At 27.4% G+C, this 14,906-nt stretch overlaps 2 protein-coding genes across 6 annotated transcripts; one reads left to right on the top strand and one right to left on the bottom strand.

The window, feature by feature from the left end:
- The first annotated feature begins 7,331 nt into the window (after positions 1-7,331).
- On the top strand, positions 7,332-14,864 carry LOC106689632 (meiotic nuclear division protein 1 homolog). Of its 5 annotated transcripts, none has more exons than XM_014434714.3 (7): positions 12,721-12,798; positions 12,928-12,968; positions 13,168-13,272; positions 13,372-13,508; positions 13,653-13,758; positions 14,059-14,205; positions 14,271-14,864. In XM_014434714.3, the coding sequence occupies exons 3-7, from the start codon at positions 13,183-13,185 to the stop codon at positions 14,415-14,417; spliced, it is 627 nt and encodes a 208-aa protein (XP_014290200.1). In that variant the 5' UTR covers positions 12,721-12,798; positions 12,928-12,968; positions 13,168-13,182; the 3' UTR covers positions 14,418-14,864. The 5 variants fall into 5 exon arrangements, with proteins under 5 accessions (XP_066903561.1, XP_014290200.1, XP_014290204.1 ...); XM_014434715.3 differs by having other exon boundaries at positions 12,775-12,855; XM_014434717.2 differs by having other exon boundaries at positions 12,788-12,851.
- On the bottom strand, positions 12,810-14,571 carry Tfb5 (transcription factor B5). The gene is made up of 2 exons (XM_014434720.2): positions 14,432-14,571; positions 12,810-13,094 (listed from the first exon to the last, which is right to left on the bottom strand). The coding sequence occupies exons 1-2, from the start codon at positions 14,464-14,466 to the stop codon at positions 12,914-12,916; spliced, it is 216 nt and encodes a 71-aa protein (XP_014290206.1). The 5' UTR covers positions 14,467-14,571; the 3' UTR covers positions 12,810-12,913.
- Positions 14,865-14,906: the final 42 nt, after the last annotated feature.

The raw sequence follows: 14,906 nt of genomic DNA, 5'->3' as shown, positions 1-14,906 counted from the left end.
GAAAAAATTTTTTTCTACCAAAAATATTCATCACAACTAAATCATAATTAAAATACAAAAACATAAAGGCTAAATTGAATTACAAATAATTTCAATTTATTAAGGAAATAAATGGTCTATAAAAATATCTAATTTATCAAATCAAATGTTAACAAAAAAAATTAGTTCAAATTAAAAATAAAAGTATATAAATACCTGTTCAAAATGAGTTGTATACAAGAAAAACATATTTGACATCTGTTGGATCAGGATTCTTTGTAAACTTCCATATCTGAAAATAATTCGAAAGAGAATTGCATAAGTCATCAACATTCTTCTATTACAGTTTAAAACCTTATCAACATAATTTTAAAACAACCTAAGTCATAATCTAGTGGATCAAATTACACTTGACTCTGTAATGGAAAGTTTACTAAAGTTCAATTTAAAGAACTTATAAATTTTATTTTTAAAAGAATACAAGATTAAGTCAATGATCTTATGAATAATAAATGACATTTTCAAAAATATAACTATTCGATGAAATATATTTCAATTAAATACTGAATTGAAAAATAATGAAAATTAGTATTCTATAAAACAATAAGTAAGTAGTTCTATTGAAATTCAGAACAACTTATTATAAATTATCATTCTCAAAAAAAAAAAATAATAATATATATGTATACTTAATTTCTGTTTCCCAATAATATTTAATCTTTAATACGATTTGGGAAGATAAAATGGAAAATTTAAAGATTGGCACTTCTTGAGAGAAGTAACAATGCATAATATTCGGGAAACGTAACTAAACATATTTTTGGTAATTTTTTTATAAATATTATGATACTTATTATAGATTAGAATATATTTAATGTGATGCTGAAGCTGAAATACATTTAACTGATTTTCTATTACTACTCAAACTCCTAGAAATATAGTAAATTAAAACTCCCATCAAAGCTATGTAAGCACTTTTTCACATAACATTGAACCATGAGGTTTGATTAGTGTTTGCTTGCTAAATATCAGGGATACATAAAATTAATTACCAAGGAAGGATTGTTTTTGTTTGGCTTTGTGGCCTCTGAATAAAAAGAACATCTACTCACAAAACTGTGTTCTTTTTTCTTTACAAAGAAATAACTGTTCAGTTTAGATAAACAAAAATTAAAATTTAAAGAAACAAAGAATGCTTGACTATACACCTTATCATGCTAACCAATGAGAAACCAGATGAGAAACCAACAGGCCCTTTATTGGCAGTGTTTCTCAAAATCTTTCTGTATGAAGATCTTATCTAAGGACAAAATTGTTTACTTGTATTAAATGAACAAAACTAAAACAATTGGACCCTCATGCTTAAATTGCAAATCACAAACTTTGAAAGTACCACAGTGATCACTTTCATTATAGTGAAATATTATTATACTTATAGCTATTAAATTATTTGCTTATCATTTTTTTTTCACAAATTAATGAGTGAATAAACAAAAACTGGTGATTTAAAAATACAAAAAATAAACTAACAATACTGAAGAATGGAATATAGTCCGGGTGCGGTCAAAAAAACTCAAATAGTAAATAATTATACTATTTTTATTGAGCTAACGTTTCGCCTCACATTGCAGGGCTTCGTCAGGGCTAAAAAAGGTACAAACACTCGACATAATTACAAAAAAAAAGAAAAAACATAAGTGGAACATAACAGGGGTATACAATGAAAAGTAAAATATAATAAGAAAAATTAAAGGTTGTAAACAGTAAATGAAAAGGGTAATAGTAACAGATGGATAAGAGATAAAATAAGAGAAGAAATATTAAAGAAAGTACAAATTAAGAGATGAAAAAATAAAAAAATAAAATCAAATGATGAGACAGAATTCATACCTGTTTTGATGGAAGTCAAAGACAGACTGAGCTGTTTGTATTGGGAGGAGTATCTTTTTTAGCCTGATGAAGCCCTGCAACATGGGGCAAAATGTTGGCTCAATATAAATAGTATAATTATTTACTATTTGAGTTTTTTTGACCGTACCCGGACCATATTCCATTCATCTATACACACGGTCAATCATCAATAATCTTCTAAAAATACTGAAGATAACTGACACAATAAATTAACTGTCTTTCACTAATTTTTGTCCATTGACCCACAAAATGTATTCTTCAGTTCTGGTACTTTGATAAGATATTAATGTTTATGCACTCCAAACTTATACAAGTCAAAGGAACAAACAGAAACTTGTTTGCAAAATATTGAGCAACAATTTACTAATTTTATACAAAAATACATTTGTATTAGATTTAATTTAATAACTAAATGAGCAACAGATAGAACACTGAAGTAAACTTTGTACTTCATTAATTATATTCCATAATGTAAACTGATTAAATACCTCAACATTTCAAATTAAATAAGTCCAAACAATAGAATAGTTACTTTGAAATGTTAAATCAAATTTCAGGAAAATTTTTTATGTTCTTTATAGTATATTCAAAAAAAAAATTTAAATGATTTTATATTAAAATGTGTATACCATTCCTAATGAATCCATCCTATAGTCCTTAAGTTGAATGTATTATAATCAATTGTATATACTGTTTCACTTGTTTGTTGATAAAAATGGAGAAAAGTGAAGAAAAATGGATTTTGTGAAATGATAATTTTAAACTACGCATAAAATGATTTAAATACATATTTAATTCGCTTTCCTCCATAGTACAACTTCGTATTTGTATGAAATAATGCTGAAGGCAACGAATGCTAAATTCTGAAAAATCCTTTTCTTCACTAGCAAAAGAACAAAGAAATCATAGCTGTTAGTTTAAGTATGAGTTATTTATGTAATGTACATAATATTTGAGTTTGGTAAAAATTTGAGTGCTATCCGTCCAGGTTATTATTCCAAAATTCCTACTTTTTAGTTTTCTTGGTTTGTGCATAATGATGGTTTATTTTCCATTAAAATTTTCAATAAAAAATATGTTTTGTACAAGAACAAAGGAATTTTGAAGAATTTATTCCATTTTAATCAATTAAAAAAATTAAATAGTAATGCTTTAAAATGCTGTCCATAATGTATTTTGGTGTTTTATTACTAGATTAATACACAATTATGACTCATAAAATAAATAAATAATAGAATGTAAGTAGTAGAAAATGCCTATTTTAATAGAGCTCAGTAGTTTAAATGGCTTTCAATAACTTTTAAGTGTAAAGCTAGTTTGGCCTACCAATGTTTGATGTGAACTGGCCAGTGGGTTACAAACTATACGATTACCTCATTTACTCATTATATTTTCATTTTATATTTCAAAAGTTTATGTAATTCTTTGACAGATTCATTAAACTGATAAGTATTTTTGAAGCTTTAATGTTTCCCAGTCTAACACCATCAAATTTTTGAAACAAGCAAAATCAAATGTTACTTCTTTTTTTTTTATGAAATGACTAAATTTTCCCACACCATCACTGTGTATGATTGTTTTAAGATAATATCTAAAGACAGAGGGCTTGAATTAATCCTACATAAAGAACAGATTTCTAATGTTTAGGACCAGAAGTATGAAAGAAACTAATAAGTACACTGCTTGAAAATACTGCTATTTCAAGGAAACAATTATATATATTATTTTAAATTAATCAATAAAAATCATGAATAAATTTATTTTGATGTGATAGCCATTATTGTTATTCTTATTAAAATATAGGCTGGGAAACAGTAGATTACTCTTTGTATAATAATTCTTCATATATAGGAATTGCTAATGATGGCTCAATTTTTATTGAAACAAATTTGATTTCCATACAAAGTTTAGACATGTAGGATGTTGAATATAGATGAGTGTAAATTTGTTAGTAATAGATATTTGTGTAATTGTTATTGTTTATATTTTAATGATTTAATGTGCATTATGTTCTGAAATTGAATCAAAATATTAAGTAGTAAGCTAAAATTATTGTTGGTATAGATTTTTAGAATTTTAATTAAACCAATAAGATTTTTATCTGATTGAAAAAAAAAAACAATGCCAAAATACAAACTTTTATTTTCCTTTGTTTCCATTAACTTCCAACAAAGTCACAAAGCGAAGGCTGTGATTACAGTGTTTCATATTAAGCTCATTAAAATTGTGTTCAAGAATTAATTGTACCACATAAAAATAAATCCCATCAAAAGGTCAACATTTTTGTCTTTGATGCCAGGGATGGAATAAAACAATTGAAAAAACCAAATAATAATACAATATCTGTACCAGCAAAAGCTACAAGCGTCAATTTAATAATGATAAAAAAAATTGATGGCTGATTGTAGATATGAATACTTTATGTTTTTATTTCTGTGTAAAACTTGCTCTTATGTAAGAATGGAAAAATAAAAAAAATTCATAAACTTGCTCGTTTTTTTATGTCATTAAAAACAAAGTATTTTTTTTACCCTATTTATAATAATGCTTCTTAAACATTATCTGAAATTTAGCAATGATCATCATCTGTGGCACTACAACTCTTATACCATTAGAGAGGACTGGCGGACGAAGTTGCGGCTGCTCTCCAATTGTGAATTCCCAAGATAGACCTGGCATCCGCTGCCACTCCATCGATCCATCGAAGCTGGGGTCTTCCTACTCTCCTCGTCCCCTATATCCTTTCACCCAGGATCATCCTAGGAATCTGATCCTGGCTTATTCTTAATACATGGCCTGCCCACCGAAGCCGTTTCAATTTGATCACCCTTACAATATCCGAGTCATTGAATAGAAATGTTATAGATATGTTATATATAATAAACTTAAACAGATAAAAGCTTTAATTGAATAACATAAAGTAATGAATATAATATACATTGAGTGAAATATAGAGAAATTCTTTTGCATTACGTTGTAATTTTATTTTTAAATAGAAGTTGGAACAGCGAATATGATTCAAAGTACAAAATAATCATCATGACCCAATAATCATCTGTGCAGCCAATTCCAGAAGTGCAGGAAATAGCATAATCAAACTTTATTTCTTAGAGAGTATAAACCAGAATACAAGGTAGTTTACACACTCTCTTAAAATTAGATAAATACCCCATTACCTACTTACATATATGATATATGAATGTACACACAGAGATTTGTATGTGCATATATACTTAAATGTATATTGATATGTGAAGCTACAATACAAAATTTATTATTTCAAATTAATAAGCAATAGAAAAATCAGGTAAGCAAATTAAATTTTACTAAAAATTAATTAAATAAATCACTTAACATTAAGGCTAAAAGCCTTAGTCCATCAGCTTTAATCAATCCCCTTTATTCTATTGGAATTTGGAGTTTTAGTACAACTCCAAATATTTCTGCAGAATCTTTCAAAAATTGACTGTCACTACCAATTTGCTTGTAGAACTGAAATGTGAATCGCTATTCAGAATGATGTTGATCTTTGGAAATAATACTTACCAACCTAGTTCACTGATGACCCAGTTCTTTTGCTAAATCTTACATAAATATATTCTCCCTTCTCAATTTTGAATTTTTCTTTCTTTTCATTTATTAAATTGCCATTATATTATTATATTACTATTTATACATTTATATCATTAATCAGTGGTGCAGGTTGGTTTGATCCAAAGTATAAAATAGTGCATGTTTCTAAATTGAACCTCCTAAACACTATAGATTATGTTTAAAACTGAAATATGACATAACAAACTATCCAGTAATAAGGAGTGATTCAAATAGATACATCACATATCGTAAAACCAAAAGTTGTAACGATCTGAACTAAAAAAAAAATTGTTTCTGTTTTACTCTAAAACAATTGCATACAGACAACTCTCCCAGTTGCTTACTTTCTACTCAGTAAACTTTGTCCTAGCACAATTCTATCGCATAAATAACAGTATCTGTCAAGAACCTGAAGGGTGATCCACTCTATGATCAAGTTACAACAGACTTCTCTACATCATATTTTATATTTGGATATAATTTTTAAATTAAAAATACTATAATAAATGATAAACAAAAATTTGGCTTTCATTCATAAATAATAATTGAAACTCTTATATTTTATTCAATCAATAACAAATAAACAATCAAGGATAAAAAAATAAAAAATTCATTAGTTAAAAGAAAGTTGATTCATTTAAATTCATATATGAGTAATTTACTTACTTGTTAAATAATAATAAGATATTCTAAGAACAATAAAAAAATTATAACTTAAACAATCATTGATTGTCTATTACTCTTTGATTTTTTCAATTCAATATTAATTGATATTACTAGTAAACAATAAAAAATATATATTTTTTGAAAAGCTCATTGTTTGGTGTATCTCCAAATAAATTGGTGTATCTTATGAGAAAATTCATACATTAGTATAATATATGAAGACTTGGAACTCTATTAAGTATGATATTATGATATATTTGAAAAAAGAAATCAAATATAGACTCAACTCACATTCACTTCTACTCATACCTTTTTTTTTTTTTTTTTTTTTTTTTTAATGCTGGGATTTAATTCCTCACTGAACTTCAACTAAGGGCGCCAGAAGATGTTTGGAAGTATATCGATAATATCGTATATCGATAACTGTTATAATCGATTTCAGTATAAATGAAAATGAAAAAAAGAGATAAATCATAAAGTACATAGTAGCATCCTAAATTGATAATCAAGTAAGTAATTACAATTATTTAAATGTTAACATAGTAATTCCATTTGTCACTGCTGACTTATTTGCGCATAGGCAGACCAAGCACTTGATTGGAGCAGCAAAATTCGAGAGAAATTTTATTTAAAGATTCAAAAGAATTTGTAAGTATGAGGATTTAAATTAAGCACATATAAATACAAACATGTCCTCTATTTAGTTTTTACTATATGTCTAAAAGTTGTGACATAGGAGCGGCTTTATCTGCCTCTTCAGTAGGCGGATGCTCAGAATAGCTTCCTCAGCATTTATATATTTTTTTCCTTTTTTATCACCTTATTTTATGTTTTTTCTATAAATTTTCCTTTGTTTAAATTTCCTTATATTTGTATTGTTTACGTTATTGATTATATTTTAATGATTTTTCTATTGAGAATAGAATTTACGGTACGAGACGTTAAAAGGTAGCTGTATTAACCTCCAGTAAAAGGAGTTCTAGCATGCCTAAGTGAAAGTTGAAGACGAAATCTGATTGAATCGATATTACGCGCATTTTATACTAATCCCAAACGTTCTTCCAAGTTTCCACCAAATCAGACTTTTTGAATTATGTTTTTTATCAGAATAATCAAATTATAAATGTTCCGAGGAAAAGGTGATGAACAACATGAGCAAAGCTAAATGATGAAATCTGAAAAATTGATAAAGGACCAAAAAGGTACTAACCTGCACAATCTCTACAAATTTCACTATGATCGGATTAACAGTAAGAACAACCATACCCGAACACAACTTTGACTACAACCGACCGACACAGAACCAAATTTGTTCCTTAAATATGCTCTTATAATGCCAATGAAAATTTTGGTTTCTGACACTTTTTTTTTTTTAATTTGCTACATTAATACAAATTACACTACTGCTTTCCTACCTTTGGTTGTGAGGAAACACTAAACAAAATTATAAGTCATTTGTACCGGTATTTATGTATTTTTTTTGGTAAGATAATGAGCAGTAAAAAAAAATGTTTTACATATCAATACTTTTGAAACATACTTTAACATTCGATATCGTAAATGTTCACTATACTATATTTATTGACCAAAAATTTTTATTAGTAGTAGTATAAACAATGCCTGAATTGTTTATTTATAAACAATAGGATATGTGAGGTACTCTATACTAGAAGACCTTGACAATGGGTGTTAATAACAGGTTAGGTAGTTGATTAGGAAATTAGTTGACTGTATGAGTTATATGGGAACTAGCCATAAATCCTCCTAAAGGGGAGCTTCACAATCACACCAATTTAAAAAAATCACAGAAGTTACCACTAAGATTGTAACATACTCCATTTGAAGTTGAATGGAGTGATCCTGGAAGTAGTTTTCAGTCTTATTTATTCAAACAAGGTGTTCTCTCATTAACTTTTTATGAAAAACAAAATAATGGCTGAAGAGATTATTATTATTATTAAATAACTTGGAAGTTCTGGAGGTTATTTATTACAATGTTTCTCTTAGTGAATACACTGTTTTAAGATATGTCTGGATAAAATTTTATAATTCAGTCAAATTTCTCAATCATTGGATACATGTTTATACCCCTTCTTAAAATTTTTAAATAACAATGTTCTGCCTTTTATGGGGCTGTTATTTTTTATATTTTCTAAATGAGGAACATAATCAAATTAACATAAACTGGCAACCTGTCTATTTTTTATATAGTAAATGAAAGTGAAATTATACTTAAAAAAAGTAATTAATATGGTTCACTCACTTATTGAAAATCTTTTTCAATATAAAATATACTAACCTTTAATTAGAGATCTATGATTGACCGTGTGAGATAATAAAAGGAAGATGGTCCGGGTGCAGTCAAAGAAAAACTCAAACAGTTGTAACACTATTTATTATGAGCCAATGTTTTGCCCCACGTTACAGGCCTTCATCAGGGCAAAAAAGATACGTACGCTAAAATGTTATAAACATAGATGGACAAAGTAAATGAAAAATTAAAAAGATGTACAATGAAACATAAAATTAAATAAGAATAATAAAAGGTATTAGACAATTAATGAAAACACAAATAACAACAGATAGGAAAGAAATATAAAATACAGTGGAACACACTAAAGATGGAAAAATGGAAATAACAGTAAAATTAAGAATAAAGGAAGATAATGAACAAGATAGGAAACATACCTTTCAGACTGCAGGTCAGTGCGAAAGTGAACTGTTTGACAGGGAGTGTAAGAGAAGTAGTAGGGATAGATGGTTAAAAATATGTTATATTTGAAAATAATTTTAAAGTAAACAGCATTAAATAATTAAAGAAAATATTAAAAACAGGCAAACATTACATTGATAATATACATAATACAGGGGAAGAAATTATAAAAAAAAAAAAAATGTTTGCCTATTTTTAATATTTTCTTTAATTTTCTTATACTGTTTACATTAAAATTATTTTCAAATGTAACGTATTTCTAACCACCAATCCCCACTATTTCTCTTAAACTTTCTGTCAGCCGTTCACTTTCGCACTGACCTTTAGTCTGAAAGTATTTTATATTTCTTTATCTCTTGTTATTTCCATTTTCATTAATTGTCAAATACCTTTAATTATTCTTATTTAATTTTAAGTTTGACTGTACACCTTTTAAATGTTTCATTTGTTGTTTATCTAAGTTTACAACATTAAAGTTTTTGTATATTTTTATTCTTGTAAGCCTTGTTGGCTCACAATAAGTAGTGCTACTACTATTTGAGTTTTTCTTTGACCAAATCCAGACCATCTACCTTTGACTTGCCTTTAAATTTATGACTATTGTGTTTTCTGACAAAGTAACATCAATTCACTGAGACTAATAAAGCATGATGACTGACCTGCTGAAAAGTCCCAATTTGAATAAGGCAACAATCTCTGAGGAATAAATCTACATGTATTTGGATGAGAAAAAGTGACATGTTTCAATTTAAGCATTGAAAAGACAGTCAACGTAAATCAAATAACCTACTGCGTTTTGAAAATAACAGGGAGAAGGTTCAATATGTAATTAATTAAAGCATCCACTAATAGAGCCAGGACCAATATTCTAGTTGCTTATAAATATAACCATCCCTACCTTGTTAATACTTATATTTTATAACCATCTTAAAAACATTTTTGAAACCAGTAATATTTAAGGGAAAAACAAGGCCTAAAATTTCCCAATAGTTTTTGATAGTATTTCTCAACTGACTGGAGAATCTGGAGCCAGGGGCCACTCATGAAAATTTTAGCAGTATAAACATCACTAAATAGTGTTCATAAGCTAACATATTTGAGCATAACAGTGTTTTCTAAAGTCTGGTATGCATTTTCCCAGGGCTACAAACAAAGTTTTGTACACTGCACCAGATTATGATTGGGCCTGGTGCAACAAGGTTTTTATTATTTGTTTTCTATACATAATTAGTATAATGCATATTTAGTTCTATAATCATTGGGTCGTTGGGCATTGTAGTTCAAGGCATGCTCCCATTTTATGATTCAGACAACTGTATATAAACAAAAATCCCCAGTATCTAGACATTGGTCCATTAAAGCACTCCAGTTTTATTTCTAGCTTTTGTTTGATTTTTTATAAAATGAAAAGTTTTGGTAATACTTCAATAAATTTGATTATTTTTATAAAAAATATTTTTTATCTCCGTCACTCACTGTTGACTGAAGTTTAGAATTTCTAAACCCAATTAAAGTAGCAACAAAGAGAAAATAATGAAATTTATTATATAGCTTTTTAGTTTAGCTGTATATTTTATCATGAATAGATTTTCTTCTTTGTTAACTATTCTTTTATTTAAATTGAAAATTGTTATGTACCTATTTGTATTTTTTTTTTTAATGAGAATACTCAATATAATGAAAATTATAGAAAGGTATACACAGACGTTAAAAGTTTGGGAAACTCCGTAGCATAATAACCTAAAAAAATTAAGTAAACATTTTTTCAATGACAGACAGTGTCATATCAACAATAGTAGCAACAAAATTTCCCCCAATGTAAATTTTAAAAGTATGATATTTATATTTGTAACAATAACAGAAATATTTAAATTTTTCTTTTTTTCATTCATCTCTAGAAAAATATATAAATAAATATATGTATACAAATATCTTCAGAGAAAAGCTATTGGTATTTTTTTTTAATTTATAACTTAAAATCTTTCAATAAGATTATTTACAACAATTTTCGTAGTTTGAAGTAGGTTCCTTTCGGAGTACCTATTTGCTAGGAAGCGTGTTACTGTGTAGTGAATGGGGGATTCCTCTTAGGAGGGCTGATCTGAATATACTGAATAGAGACCAGTGGACAACAGGTACCCGGTGTTGATAGTACAATAGCCCAAGAGGAGAAAAAAGGCAGTTATTTCACCCCAATTTTTGATTACTTTAATGAAAACTGTATAATTACTAGTCAAAATTGATGAGTCTGCCAAGTGTAAGTGGGAATACAAAATGGGGGCAGTTTCAAAAAGTTAAAAAAAAAAATTCAATCAGAGCTCTATATCTTTAAAATTATCAACAACACTAGAAAACCTAAAAGAACATAATTCAAAGAATAGTAAATTTACTAAAATATGTGCTGTAATAGACATATTTTTCGTTTAATAGTTCGAGAGATATAGCTTTTTAAATTGGAACATTCCAATAAGTATGTACAGAAAAATCGGTAGTCAGTGTAATTATTTTGAGAAATCTAAATCTCAAATACTATTCGACGTACAGATGTTTATTAGCACTCAAATTAAAGTTAGTTGAACGCAATAAAAAGAAGTTTATAATGTTCATCTTCATAGGAGTAGTAGTTTTCATGACAATCAGCAAACTAAATTCACAAAATGTTGATTGCTAATAGTTCAAACAAAAAATTTGATTTAAGAAAAAATATATTTTGTGAATTTATTTGTTGAATATCATGAAAACTACTAAGATAAAAGTCATAAATTACTTTATAGAACATTAAACTAGCTTTAATTTGAGTGCTAATAGACATCTCAACCTCGATTGGTTTCTGAAATATAGTTTTCTCAAAATAAATTCAATAAATACTGATTTTAGGAATGAAAATTATTTTGAAACTCTTGAAAAATAAAAATTGAAAACAGGGAGACATATTTATTTAGAAAAAAAAAATTGAACAGCTTTTTATATTCAAATTAAAGAATGAAAAGTATTTAAAATGTTAGTTTTCAGCTTTAAGGATTGTTCAATTTTTGTGAATACTATTTACAACTACTGCTGCAACATTTAGATTTTTTTTTAATAAATTGTCTTACGTCGCCAGAGTATAGGCATATTAACGCTTTTCCAATAAATATTCACATATCAAATGTAATTTCAAAATTAATTATTAATATTTTAAACAAGAGAGAAAACATTTTAAAATATTCCAATTAATACAATCAGAAAGACCAATACTGCTCCGAAACACTTTTTAAAAAATACAAATGGTATAAAACAAACAAAATATATTTAACAATAATTCAGAACAGAATGTGTGAGTTGGCACATAGTCTCAATAAATGTGAAGTCATCAAAACGAAAAACTTTTTAAACTATTGATTTAAAAAGAGTTTTCTTTAACAAATCATTTTTAAATCTAATTCCCAGGATGTCAAAGATTAGACTGGTGCCATTTCTACAAACAGTGATAGAAATCATTGACTTCCCTACATCATTTCTCACTAAGTAAACCAAAAAATAAATATATGTATATATAGTTGACCGTAAAAATTGATACAAAAGAAGTTGGTCATGGTTGCGATCAAAAGTGAAACAAAAATAGTTGTAAACTATTTTTGTTTCACTTTTGACTGCAACCATGACCATCTTCTTATATATCAAAAAATAAATAGTTGATAAGCTTTAGTTTTAGTAATTTCTTTATATCTTACTTCATGGAAACATATGAAACATGATATCCTAAAAAATACTCAAAGTTGATTTTACATAACCACATTTAAAAATAAAATAAATTTTGTTTTGCACAATAAAATATTCTACATTATATCAGGCCATGTTGGCAGTCCTGGAGTTTTTGGCTCTAGAACTTGATAAGAGGTTATCTATTTAAAACATTGGCAGGTTACTCTCTTCTAGTGATAGGTTAAAGAAAGGTAAAGAAATATTCAAGTTAAACAAAATATTGTCTAATTACATATATAAAGAGATAGGTAACAATATACATTAAACATTAAAACTGGCCCATATAATAACAAATTCACTTAAAATCTATTTTTCTGTAGGTGGAAAACTTATTTTGTCCATTAAATCATCAATTCTTGAGGTGAGAGTATCCAAAACTTCAGGGCATATAAATACATGTGTTTCATCTAGATCCTGAATAATGAACTTTTGTCCTAATGCATTGGTTTCATCTAAATGGATAAGGAATTCTTTCATTGCAGGATCACTGAAACATAAATTTCATATGAACAAAAAATTGAAATAATCATTTCACAGTTAAAATTTAAAATATATTCCAGGTTTGAACTGTTACTATGTCTAAGAAAAAAGGGCTTAGCATGGAGGAGAAGAAACAAAGGATGCTTCAACTATTTTATGAAAAGAAGGATTTTTTTCAACTTAAAGTGTGTAGTATAAATGAAAGACATCTATTCAATAGTAATACTGATATTCCATGAAGGTTTACATTAAATGGCAATGTAACTTAAAACTCAATATTTCAGGAACTGGAAAAGCTTGCGCCAAAAGAGAAAGGAATAATTGTACAATCAGTTAAAGATGTGGTACAGACTTTAGTTGATGATGGTTTAGTGGATTCTGAAAAAATTGGGACATCCATATACTTCTGGGCATTCCCGAGGTTTGATCATTAATATTTGCATCTTTTACTTATGGTTAAGCCCTAAAATGGTTAAGAAACAAGGGATGTAATTTATAAAACTACTAAATATTAAATCAGAATGAAATTTTAATTATACTAATGTTGATTTTTTTGCAATTTTAGTAAAGCAACTCATACAAAGAAAAGAAAACTTGAGGAGATCGAAGAGAAAATAGAATCCTCAAACAAAATGCTTAAAAAATGTGAACAGACTTTTCAGGAAGCTAAAGTATGACATAAGCATAAACAAGTAAGGTACTAATGTGTTAGATCATCTGGACTATATTTCAGTTGTTGTGGGCCATATCCTATCCTATTCCTGCTTCAGTTGGATCACAGACTCCCATTACTTGAGAAATGTGTAAATTAAATTAAATTCACCTTGGTACAAACCACTTTATGTGTCAGGTAATATTCCTCAACAGGATAAATTTTCCAAATGGTCTAATACGCAAGTAACCTAAGTAATTAATCTAGTACTTATATTGTTTTCAATTTCTTTGTTGATCTGAGAAAGATAAATTTTTAGGTTGGCAGAGATGAATGTTCCGAAAGGGATGATGTTTTAAAAACAAACAAGGAACTTCGTGAAGAAAATGAAACATTGCTAACAAAAATAAAGGCATACAAGGACTCTGACCCTGAAGCATTTGAACAAATGAAAAAGGATATTAAGGTATTAAAAAAAGTAATTCTACTGAATGAATTGAATGGAACTAAATTTTTATTATCTGATTTCAGTCCACCATTGATCTTGCGAATAATCAGACTGATAATATATTTACTTTTATATCTTGGTGTAAAAGTAAGTTTGGTATGGAAGAGGAAACATTGTATAAACAATTCGAAATACCACAAGATTTGGATTATTTGTTAGAATACAAATGAAGAATAATGCTTACCATTTTACAAGTATTCCTTTGGTCACATTCACCATCTTGAAAATTGTATTTTCAATCCAATGTTGTTGGACTATATTGATGTATACTATAAGGTTATAACTGTCCAAGAGGTTATGTCAGGTTTTATTGTTCTAGAACCCTCCCTCTCCTTGGCTCATACTGTTCATATTCAAATTTAAAATTATCTTTAAAAAGTTTTCTTTTTTGTGGTGGTGTTAAATTATTTTTTTCTAATCGTATTGGTCATTCCCTTTGTTTATTTTACAAAATTTATAAATGAATCAGACTAAAATAAGTAGGTAAAATTCAACTGAATGTAAAATATATTTTTATACATGAATTGTGAAAGATAAAGTTTTACATTGAAACTCAGTTTTTTGTTACTTCTAGAATCTAAAAAAATAAATAAATTATTTCTTTTCTTTTTAATTTATTATTCCTGTTTTTTTTATCATTATCCGCTTAGGAGGTCATC

Source organism: Halyomorpha halys, unplaced genomic scaffold (genome assembly GCF_000696795.3).
Source record: "Halyomorpha halys isolate HHAL.00 unplaced genomic scaffold, Hhal_1.1 Scaffold1419.1, whole genome shotgun sequence".
NCBI lineage: Eukaryota > Metazoa > Arthropoda > Insecta > Hemiptera > Pentatomidae > Halyomorpha > Halyomorpha halys.
Note: the sequence above shows the minus strand (reverse complement) of the source record. Positions and strands in the feature narration are given on the sequence as shown.

Excerpts from the sequence above, each read along its gene's own strand:
- Tfb5 (XM_014434720.2), bottom strand. The coding sequence starts at position 14,466 with ATGGTGAATGTGACCAAAGGAATACTTGTAAAATG. Across the intron at positions 13,095-14,431 it reads AAAGGAATACTTGTAAAATG|TGATCCTGCAATGAAAGAAT; the intron begins GTAAGCATTATT and ends TTTATGTTTCAG.
- LOC106689632 (XM_067047460.1), top strand. The coding sequence starts at position 13,183 with ATGTCTAAGAAAAAAGGGCTTAGCATGGAGGAGAAGAAACAAAGGATG. Across the intron at positions 13,509-13,652 it reads TACTTCTGGGCATTCCCGAG|TAAAGCAACTCATACAAAGA; the intron begins GTTTGATCATTA and ends TTGCAATTTTAG. Across the intron at positions 13,759-14,058 it reads AGACTTTTCAGGAAGCTAAA|GTTGGCAGAGATGAATGTTC; the intron begins GTATGACATAAG and ends ATAAATTTTTAG.